This window comes from Neolamprologus multifasciatus, chromosome 1, assembly GCF_963576455.1.
Source record: "Neolamprologus multifasciatus chromosome 1, fNeoMul1.2, whole genome shotgun sequence".
NCBI classification, from domain to species: domain Eukaryota; kingdom Metazoa; phylum Chordata; class Actinopteri; order Cichliformes; family Cichlidae; genus Neolamprologus; species Neolamprologus multifasciatus.
Genome location: NC_140439.1, coordinates 7284829 through 7304697, shown reverse-complemented (window position 1 = coordinate 7304697; position 19869 = coordinate 7284829). Strand labels below are relative to the sequence as shown.

At 42.6% G+C, this 19869-nt stretch overlaps 1 protein-coding gene across 9 annotated transcripts in view; it reads right to left on the bottom strand.

The window, feature by feature from the left end:
* nav2a (neuron navigator 2a) overlaps nt 1-19869 on the bottom strand; it is a 218029-nt gene that overhangs the window by 11235 nt on the left and 186925 nt on the right. For 7 of the 9 annotated variants that reach the window (XM_085162574.1, XM_085162536.1, XM_085162554.1 and 4 more), the window contains 12 exons: nt 15511-15640; nt 13460-13778; nt 12545-13268; nt 10963-11182; nt 9156-9439; nt 8057-8122; nt 7305-7349; nt 6577-6737; nt 6284-6466; nt 3938-3990; nt 2032-2055; nt 1569-1643 (listed from right to left, as the gene is read on the bottom strand). In XM_085162574.1, coding sequence (XP_085018700.1) covers nt 1569-1643; nt 2032-2055; nt 3938-3990; nt 6284-6466; nt 6577-6737; nt 7305-7349; nt 8057-8122; nt 9156-9439; nt 10963-11182; nt 12545-13268; nt 13460-13778; nt 15511-15640 — 2284 coding nt within the window. The remainder of the gene's footprint in view (nt 1-1568; nt 1644-2031; nt 2056-3937; nt 3991-6283; nt 6467-6576; nt 6738-7304; nt 7350-8056; nt 8123-9155; nt 9440-10962; nt 11183-12544; nt 13269-13459; nt 13779-15510; nt 15641-19869) is intronic. The other 2 variants (XM_085162545.1, XM_085162564.1) reach the window with 2 other exon arrangements.

The following is a 19869-nucleotide window of genomic DNA, read 5'->3' as shown; positions in this document are numbered from 1 at the left end:
AGAAACAATCAAATGACATCTTAACAACTCCTTACATAACATGGCAAATATACAAATACACAAATTTTAGCTAACTTCAGAGAGCTAAGTGGTTCGTGTCTAAAGAATTGTATCCCAAGTCTGTTTTATAATATCCTGTAAGTGTAAGAAACAATCTTGATTTAATAAACAGAGACAATAAGAAAATGAACGGCCTACTTTTTGGATGAACGGAAAAAAGTGAGATACGTTAACCTTGAGGCTAAAGCCCAAACATGTTAGTCAATCCATCTTCACACGAAAAAATGAAAACACAACCAAACCCAAATAATATACTACCCAATAATGTCCTGGGAAAAAATATTATCTTCTGGAGACGGCAAAATACGAGCACAACTATGACAAAACTGTTCCAAAAACAATCCTTGGATCCATGGCTCATTCAAGGCCACAGACAGTCAACGATTGGTCAGACCTAGTTTAACTCTAGGTGGTGGTTTTTTTTTTTTGGTTTTTTTTTGTTTTTTTTTTACACGACCTTCTGAGAAAGAGGTAACTTGGGTATGTGTTCACAGTTCAAAAGAAATACAGACACAGACATGACATGTCAAAGAAAAATAATGCGAGTGCCAAGGATTAAAACTGGAGACAAATTTACAACAAAAGACTTGAACTATTCCTTTTGAGTGACATGGATCATTATGGTGATTTAAACAGTTAGACATGGGTGAACTTGCTCATCCTTCACTATTATGTTCTGGGCTGTGAATATAAATGTTCCACGGACGCCTGTAGAAATGTGTGTGAGAGTTGAGCACAGTGCTGACTGACATGTGATTCAAGTCGTGACTTTTTAGAGCAGAAAAATGTTGTCAGCCTCCAGGGCTTCAAGGTGTGTTCAGATAATTCATCACGCATATAAATACATTTGAACAAAGCCCACCTCCCCAATACCAGCTCCTGTCTGCTCCGTCTGTGCTTATCTTTCAACACTCGTGCACACTTTGTGTATCCAGGCGTCATCGACAACAAATCTCTACTCCACATCTGGGACAAACCCTCGGCATTGTGTTGGGACTTGACACTGCTGTAATGTAACACCTCTGCCTTGCTTCCATATCTCTAATCCACAGTGAAACTACTAGCAAGCGCCCACTCGGGCTGAAGATTACCAGCTGAGCGTGGCAGAACTTGTGCAATACAGGAGCAGGGTTGGCAGAAATGATCGTGTCTAGAGATGCTTAAAGAGATGTTCTGATCATTCTACCAGCTGTAAAATGATACCTGTAAGAGATATCCCCTCAGTCTGAATAAGTGTTTCTGCCTGTCTTTGGGAAAAGTTCAGGAATTTGAGAAAACGCTGGCCTTTTAAAGAGCTCAATACGTTTGTTAAAACTTCTCTAATTAGCAGTTAGAAATTAGCATATGTGAAATTATTTGACATATAACGGCTTATTTAGCTTAATCTTTGGAAAATAAAAACTATATACTATATATAATAAAAGGGGTTTTTTTAGCCCCTTTGATAGTTTTGACAGATGTTCTTCAACAGTTTGGGTTTGCATGTTCTTAAGTGCTTGAGGCCTTACATTTGCACTCAGTTGTGTTGTCAAGGCTGAAACTTTTTCCTGGGAGGCATCCAACTCCCGCCGAAGCTTGCGAATCTGAGGATTTACAAGAAAAAAAACGTCATGACATCAAAAGGCGCCAAAACAAAAGCATAAACACATAGATTTAAATACATGCATGCCTTCATGGAGCATGTATGTAACGCTAAGCACATAAATGCATCCAGCATCAAAAGAGTCAGGCTCCCAGATTGAAGCTCTGAAGCTGTGATTGAAGTTCAGGTTCAGCGATGAAATGGCAAAAAGCATAAAAGAGCACACGCAGGTGTTCACAGGAACAAGAGCTTGTTACAGGGTCAGTCACAATACAGCTACACGTGTATCTGGATCCAACTGTAAAAACATCCCCGTGTTCCAACAAGTCCAGTGGCTGCGTGCGGAAAATTAAAGAGGAGAGAAGTGCTGTGGGCGGGCTGATGCTTACCTCCGACTGAGACTTTTCCTCATTCTGTAAAACAAACACCAGAAGATAAGAAAACCATTAGAGGGCACCACTGACTGAATTGAGACAGACTTTAATTAAAAAGCAGAGCAGAGTGGAGGTTGGAGCACATTCTCGTCTGATTTGTTAGCCCCATGGATATGAGCTTTATAAACTGTGGAAGATATTGTGTGGCGTAATATGTCTAGAAAGTAGAGAAATCCTCCTAAAGGCATTTCACTGAGAGATTCATTGTCTTGACAGGCTGCACATGGAACAATAGTAAGAAAAGACAGGTAGTCAAATATGTACAGAGTGAGAGCATGCAAAACAAACGCTCGCACGAACACAACACACCCTGCTGCTGTTCACCAAAACAGCGAAACACGCAACACCCACATTTATGTGTAAACACACTGCAACGGAAAAATCTTTCTTAGCAAGAGGTCAGTGTATTGTTGGATCAAAACTGGCCTCCCTGAGGCTAAAATTTAATACGACTATGAAGCCGTCTTACGCCATTTCCAACCAATGACAGCGACGTAGCAAATGCCTCAGTTTTCCATGAATTTTGCATCTTCTGATGAAGATTAGATATAAGATTTAATATGAAGCTTTTAAATACGAAATTACATTTATAGAACTTTGCAGTGTGATCAACAGTCTTTCAGCATAGCTCCTGAACTTGAGCAGGAGAGCTGATAAGCCACGATTTTTCCATCTGTCCACTTTCCAGCTCCTGATCGGAGCAGCAGCACGCAACAGCTTTTATCATATAATCTGTGCACAGAGGTGTGTGAGCACATCTGTGTTGTGGCACGTGGCATCTGTCCACATACGCAAATGGAGCTGTCAATTGCACGCAAACACTAACACACACGCACACACACGAAAGACTTATCCTAGATATACAAACAGCAGTCTGTCTTGGAAACGCAGACAAAACATATCATGTATTTTCTCTGTGGTGACACATAAGCTCTTCAAATATGAATATAATTTAGTTAGGCAAAATGTTTGTGTGCTGTTATTAAGGACAAGCAATAAATAGGATAAAATAAATTTTATATCAGTGTAATTTCTAAGCTGGAGCTCTTTAAACTAAACTGCAAATGAATCTCTGAAATCAATCAAGCACCATTACCTCGCAATCTACACTCAGATAATCAGATATTTAATGGCTGTATTCAACACTCAGACCACAAGAAAAACAACAAAGACTTTCTGCACCCTACGGCCCTGCTCCGTCTCATCCCTACCGTTAGTTGCCACGATGCGACAGCGCCTGTCAAGGATAAAGTTGCCATCATTTTGCTTCCAGTCTCTTCCCCTCTGTGATTTTGAACCTGCGACTCTTTATCTCAAAAAGAACCAGCCAGTGTCTGAGAGTTTCTCTGCTACACCTGCCCAGGTGAGGAAACTCACACAGGGAGGAGGAGCCACACTGTGAAGCACAAACCTCTGACTGGCTACAGTGCATACTCGTGGGCTGTCCTGTGTGACTTCAAACAGCCAATTTCTCACAGGATCTTTGAGTTACATATCTGCACGGATTAGGGGGTAAATTCACCAATTCATGTAGTCAGTATATCATAACTGCACTGACAAAAGAACAAACTGGTTTCTCCAGTTTCCATGGGAATTGTGGTGCTGCTGCAATACGACAATACCTGCTGCTTTGCAAAGACTACCTTAAATGAGATTTTGCCTTTTAGATACCATCACAAAAGTGCACGCTTTTTCAGTAGCAGTTATATTGAAATGTTTTTCTTATTCTTTATTTACCCAAAAATAATCTATACAGAAAAAATGCACTGCTTCTCTTTTGCATCACTTTAAAAATGTAGTTTTTATTCAGAACCTCAGTCATATGACTAACTCTGTTTAACTTGGCAGTTTCTGAACTCACCGTGGAGTAAATGGAAGAAGTGCTGGAGACCAGAGACAGAGATGATCCGTGAACTGAAAAGACAAAATGTGAAAGCAATGATTAGAAATTACATCTGTAGACACAAGCACTACCTTCATTATCAGCAGACCTCCCACACTCCCCTCACTAACCACCCACTCTTTTCCAACACTGCCCACCCAGAACGGTTCCTCCCAGTCTTCCCAGCTCCTGCCCACCTCCTCATAAATTACATAATGCCGAGATAAAGAACTCCTACATGCAGCAGTCAGACTGTGGCGCAACTAATGACTCGACTGGTAATAACACATCAGAGGCAGGGAAACAACGCCAGCACTGTTTCCTGGCTGTGAGCAGATCTGAAAGGATCAGCAGTATGATGTCATCAACCGCACCGAGAGGTTGTGCCGATCCCAGCTGATTTATTAGTTCATAAATAGCCTTGTAAGTATGAGATGTGAGCTCACAGAGGACTCACTTTTATCTTGATTTGGTCTAGACAGAATCATGTGCTGGAAGCCACATGAAAAGGAGAACTGCACTTTAGTTTTAGATCATCATTATTAGTTTATATCTTTTTCTAACTACTAATATCCATTATTCTTCACAGAAGTTGTTTGATACATGACGCCGGTAGCGCTGAAGGTTTTATGAGTGCAAATTCCCAGTAAGTCTCTTTTAGCCTGCAGATGCAGGAAGAGGATCAGAACATACAATGATAAAATGGGGAGGCTTTTGGGTGGAGGGGATGGAGTGAAACTGTATAATGGTGTCGCTCTTAAAAAAAGGACAGGTCCGACAAAGTGTTTTGAGTATAATGTGACTTTTGTCCTGTCACTCAAAGAACAGTCGGGTAACTCTACACTTGAGTAATATGCACATGTACACACACACACACACACACTCATATCCTCACAGGCCTGCACACTGCGAACCAACACACAAACACAAAGCAAGAGTGTGTGAGATGGAGAAAGTTATGTCTGAGTAATCTTGAATGTCACCACATATCCCTCACACCTCACTGTGAACCCTGTCATTATCTCCACTAGTAAAAGAGAGGACAGACTCGTGGAGCTGGAAAGAACTGAGGCAGATATGCTATCAGGAATGGTGGTGTCTTAATAATAAGTTTGCAGCGATGTAACTGTGCGTGCACATTCCACCAAACTCTTAAAAAAAACAATCAGGTGTGTGTGACTTTCAAAATTAAGGCAGCTTTGAAACTGTGTACACGAGAGAGGACACGACTAACTGACGGTGACCTTAGTCTCTTAGCAAAAGAAAGCCTCAAACACGTGTTTGCTTAAAAGGAACATATAACAGATGGCAAAAGGTGAAATCATGAACATGTCTGGTATGGCTGACAAAAGATGTTTATCAGAGTTTGATATTTAAAAAAGAAAAAAAAGAAAAAAAGGTTTCAATGTGGAATTTAGAAGAACACATACAATCAGCTGTTTCACAAAACGTGTTACCAGATTTGATGTCTTTGCTCATGGCTTTGTCCTCTATATTTACACACCGCCTTCACTGTGGAGGACACACATGCCTTTGTATTCCTTTACAGTTTTGGGTGGGAAACCCGTCTGTGATGTTCATCTGTGCTTTCAAGCTTTACGTCAGCATCCTATAACCTAAAACCAACCAGGATGACTGTGACAAATTTGAGAGGAGTATAAATTTCTGCACTTTTTTTTAAACTATAAAATATTTCACTTTCCCTCCTAGCATGTCTTTCAGCTGCATTATAATAGGTTATGTGTTTATTATGGTTTACTGAAATCCAAGTTCACAGCAAACTACTGTTTGCATCACTGAATGCTGGGTTTTTCCCCCATTGAGAGAACAAAATACTGCACTTCCTTCACTCTCCCTTCTTCTTTCCCCCCGCCCCCTCTAAATCAAAGTGCTGTTTCTATGGCTCAGAGGATTGGGATGGCTCCAGCAGAGAAACCTCTCCTGAGTGGGGAGTCTGCCCGCTGGTGGGAAAAGCACTGGTGGGTACTTTTCCCAATAAACAAGCTTATGAAAAAAACAAAGCCACACTAAAGCTGATTATGGATTTCTAAGGGGGATAAAGGGCTTTTCTTTGACGAGGGGTTGTAATCTGCCCTAATGTTCTCTAAACAAATGGAATAATAATTCTTTTGGCATGAGGACGTGAAATAAGGAAGCTGAGGCTTCACAGTCACAGAGGGACGGGGGGGCATGCAGTTCTTAGAAAAGGATTACACCTAATTACAGATTTCACCAAACATCTGAGGAAAACGTGGCCAGGACTCACACGGAGCCACCGAATATTCACCAAACCACCACATCCAGCTTTCTCCAGTCTCCTCCTACCTTCTTCGAAGCCATCCCTGAAGGATCCCGATCTGCTCATGGTGCGTGTCTTCTCGTCCAGCGACATGCAGGAGTTTCTCAGACGGTTGTCACAGCAAGGGTCGATAGGGGCATCCTGATTGGTCAGGCTGTTGTTGCGCAGACCACCAAGGTTAATCTGAGCTGATGAGGTCGGGCTTGATGCTGTGAAAATGATATACGCCGATGTAAAAGTTGGCAAGCATTACATTTCTTTGTTACTCATATGTTTATAAAATGTTATAAAATTGTAACAAAGGAGTGTGGAGACATACCGAGTTGTCCAAAGTTGAAGCGTGTTCCAGAGGGGGAGGTTAGGCTGGAGCCGGGAGAGAACGGAGAATTGCTGGCCGAGTCCTGTAGGCCACTGGTGGAGTGGGAGCGCAGCCAATCACGGGCCTCCTCGTGGCCTCGCAGCTGTGGTGAGGGACCATACCTACAGGACATCAAAGACAAAAAAGGTCAAACCAGAAGTGAGGACACAGAGCAGAATAGGTCTCTGTTTTTACGGATGAGTTGATCTCGATTTGGATTTTTTTCCCAGATACTTCACAATCAGTGAGATGATTTTTTTTTTTTTTTTGCTGAAGCAAACTGATTAATGGCTTGAATTTAGCAACAGATGAATCAGATGCTGAAACAATTTAAGACAACAATGTGCCAACACTGACCAACTTCCAGTTGTGAGAAACATAAACTAGCAGAAAAAAAAAAGCAGAAGAGAAGCCAAAGAAAATTTGAGGCCCACAATCAAGTGTGCTGCATCGAAGCACAGTGACAGATCTGTACGGGGGACAACGCGACATGCCTCTGCACAGAAGCACAACACAACAACAAATGTGCCAAGTGCTAAATTAAAAAGAAAAGCATTCCTGAAAGCGTGACAACAAGCCTCGAAGACTGAATGTGGACGCAGAACAACAAAAAGAAAGGCGGAGGAGGACAATTTAGTGAACCAGTGTGCAAAAGTGCAACGTGACCAGCGGGGGAGTGAATTCAGTACCTGAGTCCCTTCTTAGGCAGAGTGTTTCTACCACAGTGTGGCCCGCTGTGGGAGAGAAACACTTCAGAAGAGGAAAACAAAGGAAGCAAGGAGGCAAGGAAACATGTGTGGCTGCATCTCTCAACAACTACCAAATTATAATATTTCTAGACTGCAAAAAACATCCATCTTTACATGTTGAGTCATCTTTTTTTTTTTTTTTTTTGGACACAATATGATCATTTTTTACCACAGAAAAATCTAAAAACTTTCATTTGAATCCATTTAAATTTCATTTTTCAGTTTTTCTGTGGAAAAGAGTTTAAAGACTCAGAAAGATAAATAAAAATAATGATCTGAGATTGATATTTTTGCAGTGAAAACTCAAACACAACCTAAGCTCATGCTGGCATATCTGTACTCAACCACAAGGTGGCAATAAGTGAACAGTCATAACAGACTAGAAGCTGTCCGCCAAACAAAAACACTGAAGCTGCCAACATCCACACAGACACCCTCACAAATGCACTCTGACACACAACCATTCACACAGTAGCTAAAAAAAAAAAGGTCATAAAAACAATATCCACACAAACCACCACACAGAGCGACACATTTCAAACTAAAACCACAAAATACTAACTAACTACCGCACAGAGGGACTCTCTGAGGTTATTGGTGGTGCTCTCTGTGTGACAGCAGGTGGTGGTTTAGTAGGTAAATCCACAGCTGTTTCACCAGAAGCCTAGCATTTGCATACAGGCACATTTTACCTGTCCTGCCTCCGAGGTAGGGTGTTTCGGCTGAATATAGGGCTAGCAGAGGGGGAGGAGAGGGGACTGATGGAAGACAGGAAGGGGGAAAAAAACGCACAACAGACACAGAGAAAGAAAGTTTTTAGAAAATAACGCAAATGAAAAAATGTTTAAGAACAGATCAAGTCCATGACTCTTCACCAGCGAAGCTAATAAGAAAACTCAGTGAGGGTGATGTCACCTTCTTAAAGCTTGAACTTCAGATCCTATTAAGTTTCCTCTATGTCATTCCTGTCACATTACAAAGTCAACCTGTCAGGATGGAATCTGCTACAATGACCACAATTACTGTATAATCAGCTGAGGGCGCCACAGGATTATGTTTCTGCTCGAGTGCAGACAGAATGACAAACATGAAGTGACAACTCACCATGGTGGACGCTTTGTACATCATTTTGATTCTGAGTTCTTTAAAAGGTAGCTGATGTCAAGTCAACAGAATGTTGGACACAATAGATCTTAGAATAAAAGAAGACTTCAAGTGCTCACTAGAATTAAGCATTATACAAACCATTTTTTACTTAACCTATGCTTTCATATGTAAGGAGCTTTTTATTTGCTTCATTAGGCCATGACCATTTTACATGAGGCATGCATTTCTTATTACCCTTCAACTGCTGTTTGCAGCTACAGTGGTCATTCATTAATAGCTGGATTCAGCTGGATTGTATTATTTTACTACAATTACTGTCTTATTTGTCCTTTTAACTAACAACTCTTTTTAGCTGTTGCCATCTTAGCTTTTAGAAACACAATGTTATAATGAGGCACTGATCTGACTGAGAAACTGAGGCACACTGCAAGGTCATGAGATAACTAACCTGCTTTTTAACATAATGTACCAAAAGAACATTACAACTCAAAACTAGTCAACACCATAAACATTAGTAAATTGCTTACAGAGGTAACAGTTAAGAGGACTTCTACACAATCCGACTTTTTTTTCTCCTCAGGTGAACTGTCATTAATGTGAAATCTTCTGCAAAAATCAAACTGATGAATGTAAAATATTAAAGGGCTCAATGTTTGATCATTCGTAGGAAATGTGTGTTCTAACCTTTCAGACATGCCGGTCTTGACACTGCCGGTGCGACCCAGAGCGGACAGCGTGTCCTCCCTGTGGGTCCCGTGGCCGCCACCTCCGGCGCTGCCTAGGCTCATGTCGATGGACTCGCTGCTCGTGTGCATGCTGCTGACAGAAGGGAAACCCATGCTTCCAGTTCCACCGTGTCCACCCAGGGTGCTCTCCCTGCTCTGCACAGAGGAGCTGCTCAGGGTGGTTCCCCACGTCAGGCTGTTGGAGGGTCCGGTGGAGGAGTACACAGAGCCAGGGCTGGAGGCCTGATCAAAAATTAGATTAAACATAAAAAAAAAAATCAGTCTATATTTTGAAGTGATTATTTTGTGATGTGCAGCAATAAGATAGAGCACTGACACAGTCCAATTAAACACTTGCTGATTTACACATCTCGCAGTCACAGAGTAAGATAATCATATTGGGAGACATGTTTCTGGCCTAATGGGTTAACCTTAGTTAACCCTGAGCTGATGAGGGAAAATATATTGATATTGACCTTCTTCTAGGTCTATATTTTATCCCTACAAACTAGCATCTGGCTCTTTAACTGCCAAAAGATCGACTGTGTTAGCCGTGTTTTTACTGAGTGGCCTGTTTTGGCCGAGGACAATGCTAACCCTATTATAAAAGCAAACAGACATATTTTTAAACAGGCACCCTCACAAGTATACAAGATGTTCTAGTTTTCTCAGAGGATGTATATTCATTAGGATAACTGAGTATTTGGATATCTTTGTGCCCACTGTTTAAAAAGACACGACTGCTACTTTGTAAAAGATGACAAAGTGTGACACTTCATGATTCATAACTAATCTGGTTAAGCCTAATGAATCATGTGTGAACATGATGGAAAGTTCATGATCCAGCATGCTCACACATTTGTGCTGTGCTGCAATATGTAGCCTACAGTCAGTCGAACAAGTACACACGCTGCCAGGTTCTACTTCAACTGAACACACCTAACAGCAGTTCGTGGAAATTACCACATTTGTGGCATTAGTAAGGTGAGAACAGAAATGATCTCTGTGTCCCTCCCAAAGCCTTGTAGCAGTTCTACAAACATATCTCACGTGCTTAACACACATCTGGATCATTGCTGAGCTCAGAGGCGCATAACCATTTTGAATCTAAAAGCCGAACCTGACCTTCTTGTTTGGCTGTTGACCAGAAATCGCAAAGCTAACGCGTGCAGTCGCTGTAGCATTAACTCTAAAGACCAGCTGGATGTCTGTGCCAAATTTCATGGCAACCCATTTAACTTTAGTTCATGTAATCCCTGACCAAGCACGGAGGAATAGGCACGTCTTCTGACTTTGGAACTGCCTTCAAAACCAGATGGTACTTCTCAAAGGCCTAATAAATAAAGTTGGGAACTCTTTAAATTCATCCTTTGTACTCCATGAATTCATTAATTAATACCTTCTTGTCATGCTGCAAACATGTTTCTTATTTTTGTATAGCTGCTTTTAAACCACAAAACAAACCAAGTAGATACTTTGACTATTTTTGGTGGTGAGCAGTTGGAGAACTGTACAGCTACATGTAAAAATACAGCTAATGAATAAGTAGCACTTCCCTTGACAGATCTAAAGTCAACATCTTCTAAAATCAACTAATATCCAGTCTAGTTCAGCAATTTTAAAAGTTAACCTTTGGACTGATAGCACCTATAGTGTATAAATGAAATTCTTTCTGTAGAGAATAAAGAATCTTCTTGATAGATGTAATATTTTTTTATTTGACTGATATTCTAATCCAGTCTCTCCATTATTTAAGTCCTGCTTACCTGCTCACTGCCCAGTGTGCCTGTCCCCGATCCAAGTGCCCGGCCTCCAAACAGGTGACTGCTGGTTTCGTTGTCCAAGCAACTTAGTCCTCCATCAGGAGACTCCAGCACTGTAGCCACGTGGTTCATGGTAGCGTGGGGGTTGGAGATAACAGTAGAGTTCTTCATGCTTTCAGCTGTGGTCACTGGCGCCTGTTTACTGGGCTTTCCACCAAATAATCTGTGGTAAATAGGGAAGAGGCAGAAAAGCTAAAGTGCTTGTAGTAGAGCAGGAAGTGTGCAATCTTGTATTTGTAATCAGCAAATTCACAATTAACACCGTCTCACACTGTAGTATATCATCGCATAAATAATTCAATTTCAATTTTTGTATACAGCACCAAACCATAATCACCCAAAGGTGCTCTATATTGTGAGATAGAGAGCCTACAATAATACAGAAAAAAATAACAATTATACAAGCCCCTATGAGCAAGTACTTGGTGAGAGTGGGGAGGAAAAACTCCCTTTTAACAGGAGGAAACTTCTAGCAGAACCAATTTAAAAAAGTGGCATTCTATTACGTTTGTGTTGAGATGATGATCATTTCATGTTATTACTCTGAAATTTACTCTGGAAGCATCGGGCATTCGCTGAATTTAAAAATAAAAACCTTAATAAACATATGAATAAATCAATACACTGAACTAAAGCTGCCAAAGTCAGTTTGATCTTACAGGTGAGAACAAAAAGCTGTGTTGTACTTCAGAGCACCATATTTATAATAGAAGATAAAAGATCTAAAATATGACAGAACAACTTTTTTTGTTGTTGTTGTTTTTTCTTTCATCAATACCTTAGTTTTATAATCACTGAAAGCTGAAATAGAAAACTAAAATTAGATTACCTGGACAGCCTAGTTTGGAGCTGTGGCAGGATTAAAGTGTTAAATGGAGCAGCAAAGTGATTTAAAAGTGCTTTTTTTTTTGCCAACAATTCAACTGTATTCATTTCAACTCTGTAACAAAGAGAACAGTAGCAAAACTGTAGCCAGTATAGAGTCAGTGAATCTGAGACAAGGCCAGCACACACACACAACTCTCTCCTCTTTCTACGCTAATCTGCGGTTAGATTTAAATGGCAGGCAGCGGTGACTGGAGCCGTGGTAGGCGATAATAGCAGCACAGTCTCTTTGAAGAGTTATCACTCCCTCACATTAATGAGGGCAGAGAGCTGAGGTAAGACTCAGCTTCCATTACCCTGTGCCACACCCTACACCCCACACCACCAAGGCTGAGGCTTGGCAGCTGATCAGCTGAGCTCAAGGTCTGATTCACAATGGCCTGATTTAACCTCTCAAAGACTGTAACAAGTCTACACATGTGTTCCTTACTCACCACTACTTATCATTTGCTGCGAGCGCATGATTACTGCCTTTAAAATGGTCTGCAGTGTGTGTGTGTACTGCATGCGGGTGAAGTCAAGCCCATACAAGAGGGCCCCCACAGAGGGTTGCTCATCACTTAGCTGTCAGTGTGTCTGCAGGATTACTCAGCATACAAAACGATGGTTTCTAAGTGTGTGTGCTTGTGTGTGTGTTCACCTGCGTAATGTAGGTGAAGAAACCTGCTGTCTTCCTGTCAGAGGAACAGTTGCTGCTCCTCCGCTCTGCATCGCGACCCCACTCCTGAGGTTGTCAATCTCAGAGACACCTTTTTCCCGATCTGTCTGATTGGCCAGCAGGCTTGCTGAGCCGTTGGCCTTGGCTATGCTGATTGAGTTTTTCCCGTGAGAGGTGACAGAAAGCACAGCGGCTTCAATGCTGCTGGTGGAGGAGCGGTTCCCATTGCGGGCGGCTGCTCCGGAGCGGCTGGGTCTCGGCAGGCTACGGTACTGCAGGGTGGAGCGGGCGCTCATCGGGAGGAAACCGTCATCATGGTGTCCTAACACTGTGCCTCCATCCTGCCCGCCAGCCTTCAACCCTCCGGACAGCGAGCGCGCCCCAGATTTAGGCATCTTCCCCAGTGTAGCCGAGCCGCTGGTGATGGTGGCACCACTGGCGGTAACCATTGTTACCATCCCATGGCCTTGCTTCTTGAAGCCAAAGGTGCTGGTTGGGGTGCGTGAGGTCAGTGCGTGCGTCTGTGTGTGGGGCTCTGAGACGGTGTTTGTGAGCGTGTGTGTTGTCGGTGTGCGGCTGGTGGGGATCGTCTGTTTTTTGGCCTCATCACCACTGCTGCGCCCAGCATCTGAGGGTGAGCGATGAAGGCCGTTGGAACGAGGAGAGAGACGTCCTTTTTCTGACACCTTAACATCATCTGTCTTACCTGCAGGACACAGAATGAGACATCAGAAACACAGGCTTTCAAACTCTGACTTGACATCTCATTTTTCTCAATACAGTGACACCTGTATCTATAAAATGTGACAATTTGTCCTTATGTCTAAAAGTTTATTAGTCACACTTGACTTTAATGATCTTTTTTTTATTATTATCAGTGCTGGATGATCATGTTACCTGAACTGTGGGTCTTGTGGCTCACTGAACCAGTGGAGCCTGTGCTACTAGTGCTTTTAGTCCGGGGTGACGTCACCCCCACCTGAGTGCTCATGCCTCTCCTCCAAGAGCCAGTGTGGGACACGGAGGGAGTCTTTCTTCCTGAGCCACCCTTGTCTGACTCATCAGAAATGTCGGAGGGGTTCCGACGACTCCACCTGGAGCCTGCTTCCATCCTAACCCCGCTGTCTGAACGTCCGTCTGACCTCTTGACCTCGTCTCCAGACCAAGTCTGGTGTGCCGGTGTTGAGGCTGAGTGCTTCTCTGCATCCGTTACAGGCTGGGAAGACATACAAAGATAGTCAGATTTACTGCAGTTGTAGAGAATGTGGCTCTAAAAAGCCACCTTTTATGACCAAAGCCATCATACTGGTTAAAGCTACCAGCATTTACGCCGTCATCACCACCTGTGCAGCTGTCTGAGAACATCTGGGCTTGAGCATCTCGAGCACTAACAGCTGAAATACAGCTTATACACTTTTCTACCTTTGCTTTGTCAAGCAGTTCATGTTTTTGAGGAAGCTACTTCATTTCAAAATTTTCTAAAGCAAGATGTAAGCCTTTTAAAACTCCGATAGGTGATCATTGAAATCATGCTGACTGTTTAAGTTTTACCATTTTCAATTTGCTGTTACAGCTCAGCCTTAATTTGTAAATTAGTAGATTTCAGCTACAGGAAAGATGACAGCAGCTTTTAAGTAGATTCTGCAGCTTTCCAGACAACAGTACAAAAACGCAGCTCTGCTCACAGACCTTAAAAAAATCCAGCCAATAGAGGATTCCACGAGGACAGATGACACACACTTAATGAATCTGGCTGCTGCACTAAGAGAAAGACCTCTTTGTGCGCACCTTTGTTTTTCCTTCTCCACCTCTGCCTCTGAAGCAATAACAGACACGCGTCAGCCACAACACAATGTGTGTGTGTGACATAAACATGTGAGTCAGCTGTTAATATTCTCATTTCACTTCTCAACTTCCTGAACCTTTAGTGGCTCAAAATCACTATTTAATGGTTTAAAGCTAGTGTCAACACCAGCTTTAGCTTTGAGAGTTCAGAGATGTGCCGAGGAATGCTGGGACAGACACAGTTAGAAAAAAAATTGAAGTAGAGCAGACAGATGCTCATTCAAATCAATCAAAATAAAAATAAAAAAATCCAGGCCATATGAGGCCCTTCACAAATTTTCATCTGGCTCACATTTTAAAAGATAGAATATGTTAATTTTGGCCCAGAGAGTTACATACACTCCCTGCAAATGCCAAACTAAACGGACAGGCACGTCTCCACTGCACCTGAAGACTAAAGAACACAAGAAAAAAGCAAAGTTCATTTTGAAGGCAGATCATTTCAACTCAGGTGGGAGACTGAGTATGTTTTTATAGAGTGTACAGAGAGGCCTGTATGTCCATTGGCCATCAGACAGTTTCTAAATTAAAAAAAACATTAATTCCTTGCTGTCATTTTGAATCCACAAAGCAACAAAGATATGGAGCCACAGATGGAAACAAAGGCTTCAGAAAGTTGTTAAACTCAAAGCAGGCATGCAACTACAGCAGAATGTTTCCAACCTCAGATACAGATGGTTTCATATTTATAACTAGCGTCAAGACAGAAGGTTAGGCTATAGATTACAGGTTTGTTAAGACTTGCAGACATGTGTGCAGCAACAACAATAAAGATTTATTATTTCTATTTTCAAATAAAGACTATGGTTTTATCAAGCGCCCCATATTTTCAGCTGTCAAATTAAAATGTCATGAAACAGGTTGGTGTGAGGTGCCCGGATGGTGGACCTCTTACAGAACCATAATCAGAAAACACTGTTATGTCCTAAATAATAACAGCTAACATTTGGTACCCTTGGGTTTTCATGCGGGCACAAAGAAAATGCCTGCTCTATTTACGCGAAATAAATTAAAAAGAATGATAAAACAAAAATGATCATCTTTGATGAGAAGCTCTAAACACTCTTAAAAAAACTGCAGTATTCTTGAGTGTGTAGTCTCACCTGTGTACTGAGGCCCTTGCGCTGTGCTGCGGGGGTGTTGGCGTATGAGGAGATGGAGGAGCTGGTGTTGATGTCATCTGTGTCGATGTTGTCGCTGATGCCACTGCTCACAGAGCTGCTGTCGTCCCAACTAGACACACACACACCAGTACAGGAGGAAACGCTCATTTTAAATAGTGCTTCTTCCAGAGTGAAGACAAAAAGGAAGACAGCAGAGCTTGGAGACACCAGACTGAATTGTGATGCTTCTTATCCTATGAATACAACACTGCATGACCTAAAAGTAATTATTCTGTTCCATTTCCCCCATTTCCATATTTCTTTTCAGGCACAGACGCACAGAACTTTGAGCACTGCTAAACTGAAATAAACGTTCAGAGCTGCCTCGTGATTTATATTCATTGAAACTGAACTGAATTCAGTGTGGGTACACACACAAATAGGCTGAATGGGGTTGTCTATCACACGAACAAAGGCGCAATGGAGGGGTGACATCATGGTGTGCTTGTGTGTGTCTGAACTGTTCAAACAGACCCATCTGAACAGGATATTTGTAAATATGCGTGTGTGTGTGTGTGTGTGTTGCTTAGAATCTGTGGGGGACAGGAAACCCAGCCAGTTGGCAAAGATCACTCTGAAAGGACCGGGGGGGGCGGGGGGGGGCAAATGGTGATGGCCGGTACAGGGTTGGCATCAGAACACACACGTGCACAACTCTTGTCAAGTTGTCACTTGCAGTTTTAAGACTCATCGAGGGCACATGCTTGTCTCAGTATATTGTACGTTTTATCTACAAATACTCTTTATAAATTAGTCTGTCAGATAAATCTGTTATTACCTAAAATGTTCCATTTCTAAAATGAAGTAAAACCAGAGAATTTGTAAACTATGAAGGTTGTGCTGTATATGATTTGAAACAATACAGGTTGAATTTGGATTTCTTTGAGCAGTTTGTGTTTTTCTGCAGCTTTCCCTTAACAAAATGAGCAAAACTCCTCAAATCAACAATAGTGTCTGAACATAAGCACCAACACAAGAGCTTTGTCTCATTAAGGGTACGTGTTTGAAAGACCACCAAAAACCTAAACTCAAATATCCCATCGTTTATTTTCTAACTGCTCCAATTCCTCATTCATCTTGCAGTCTTGATTTTTATACAACATGCTCAGTGGCTAACTTGGAAGTCTGCATGAACACATAATTATGGCCTTAAAAAAAGAGAAAACTAAACAAAAACAAAGCATTTCCTATGGCAAAAATCCCAGACTCAGATTGCCACCGAAACCTAATCAGCTGTTTCTTGGCAGACTCTAAACAAAATACATCTGCTGCTTTTGGAGCAACCTTGCTAACAACCTGACAAACAGAGACAGGGGAAAACACAACTTCCTTCTAGGATCACCGGCACAAGCAGAGTGAGTGGAGGCATTGGCTTTCAGAGTTGAAAGCATCCGTAAAGCAAACGAGCTGTGAGGTGCAGAGAGATTGAGAGTGACCGCAACCGGTTCAGCTCATCCACACAGCCACAGGGGAAATTCCCACACACATCAATGCAAGAAAAAAAAACCCCAAAAAGGAAATAAAGATAACATATGTAATCTGCAATGGCCTTTGCAGATTCTCAACAAATCATAGCTGTCAGTGCTAAAGGACAAACTTTCTACTTTCTTTTATGCGTTTGTGCGCGCACACAAAGATAAGAACACACATAGGTATCTACCTGCTCAGGGTGCCTTGGTTGCTGTGGGAAGCAGAGCGCTGCGGGAAAATGCCGAGCTGGACAGAGAGCTTCATGACTCCATGCCGCTGAGAGAGTTCACGCAGCCAAATATCTGTCCCACTCCCTCTCTGTCTGTCGCTCTCTCTCACTCTGAGCTTCCTCAATGTCTCTCGCTCCCTCTCTTGCCCTGGCAAAGATCCTAGATTGAGCTCCTTTGTCACTCGTTGCGCTGATGCTTCACCCCTCGGGCACTCTTCGTCTCTCTCTGGACTAACAGAGAGAGAAACCTGTAAGGAGGGGGGGAGAAGGGCCTGCCCTACTGCTGGTAACATGAGCTTCCCCCGGGACTTTTAACCACTTCACTGCTGCAGCCGCACCACTAAAGAGTGCACACTGAAACACACCCCAAGCCCTAAATAAGCCACTTCAGCCTGACGAGAATCAAAAGGCAACAAAAGTCAAAGCTGCATGATCACAGACAAAGTCTCTGAAACTAAAGGACAATCTGCATCTCGCTGCTGCTTTTTTGTGTCTTTCCCAGCCATGGCTTATGCCTGTGTGTGTGTGTGTGTGTTTGTAAGACTGCAATTTCCCAGACAGATCCACCCTGACCAGCTGACAAGCCAGTGCTAATTAGAGATCAGGCCAAGCGGCGTGGCTCAGCCCACAGCCTCCCGCTGGCAAAGCAACCTGCCAGTTAACAACCACTGAGCCCTTTACAGCCAATCACAGGAGACAGAGACAGGGGGAACCGGTGCCAAACACAGGCCAATGAGGTCGGCATTTAATAGATCATCACACTGAGGGGATGATGTGATGTACTCCTAACTCTTCCAGTTTACCCAAATCACAAAATTATATATTTTCTCCTCTTAACCTTTTACAGGATCAAGTCATGTAGAAAACTTTGGGATTTTTAGATTTCTTCCTCTAATATAATATAACAGAAACAAGCAGGATAGGCTATGGAAATGAATGGAAAAGTGACTCCTACATGTAGTGGAGTTTGCAGTTAAACTGTATGTGCAAGTTTGTCATTCATCGGGATGACATGCGGCTACACTGTGTCACTCTGCAAACCAGTCAAACAGGACAGAAGTGAAGAAAGAAAGTGACCTAAATGAAGAGAGAGCGAGAATCCTGTCTCAAACCAGGTCCCTTTAGAAAACTTGCTGCTTTCCCGAAGGGGTCAGAGTTCAGAAGTCAAACCTCCAAAATTCCTTAAAGAGAAAAGCAGAGAGGGGGAGGCAAGAGGATGAATGAAAAAAATGGGCTCCTGCTCGGGTCAGCCAATAGAAGTGTCTAAAAGTGTCCTGAGAAAAGGGCAGTGGTTGTGTTTGTTTTAACTTTTCTTGTGTGTGTCCCTTGAGGCTGTGGTGGGTTGTACCACCACAGCCTGCTGTACTGTACCCCCCCTTCCTGAAAAGCCCAGTCCGACTCTGGCACATGCACACAGGATCTGTGCCGCAGAAATGTACACACAGACGTGCGGCCACAACAGAGCTGCGAAGCAGAAGTAAGGGGATTTCCTGTGTTTGAGGGGTGACTACTGGTCCTCACGTTGCAGCTGTATCACATAACCCCAAACTGCTGCTCTGCTCACTATACAGACAGACAGACAGATGGGAGAGGAAGAGGGAGCGGCTTTAACTGACGGTCTCTCTGACTTCCAGCCCTCAGGGTTTGATGCATGCAGATAAGAGCATGGACAACTTGACAAGTGAGTCCTGTAGAAGCATCGGGACAGAAGGAGTGTCTAGACTTCACCTCCACACAAATCAGTGCCATCATAACCATGCAAAACAATTTATTCCTATCACTAAATGGTACAGCATGAAAGATATCAATTTCTCTAAGCCAACGCTGCCTCACAACAGCATTTACACCTGCAGGTGCTCATTGCCTTGAAGCCCAGGAGGAAGTGTTTCCTGTGTTTGAGGTACTTCAAAAAGTATTATTATGGTATAAGAAAAAGTTGAAAGTCTGAAAAAAGACCATATATTTGAATACACTTAAAGCTTAAAACAAGCAAACAAAACAAATGATAGGAGGACTAAGTGCGAACAGTGTGAAGATGAAGGCGGTGGAGAACGGCACATTCTGGGCTGGAGCCCAGGAGCCCTGTGGTACGAAAATGACACAGCTGTCCCTGTAAGACAGGACTGGACTGGACAACACACTGAGGAATGTCTCTCTCTCTCTCGCTCTCTCCATTTTTTTCTCCATCTCTTTCTTTGGTGTCTAGTGCTATTGTCTTCTGTCCTGGGAAAACATTTGTTATCTATACTCTGAGAATTTATCAAAGCATGATCCCTCTGGCTGCCGCTCTTTCACTTAGCTTCTCTTTGACTTCTCCCTCTCTCTCTTTCTATTTGATGTGTAAACACAGGCTCCTTTAGATTCGACAGACTGACCCGGATCCGCGGTAAAAACTCAACAAACTTTTCACACATGTGACACGCATCTCTGAACTCACGCACATGACTCCACCATGCTGCATCTGCACACGCAACAAAAAAACCCTAAATTTAAAAGACTACTGTGACAAACTTGGAATTCCTCATGTCTGCAGGCATAAACACACACTGCACTCAAAACTAACCTACTGTCACCTCAATGCTAGAATGAAGCACAGAGCT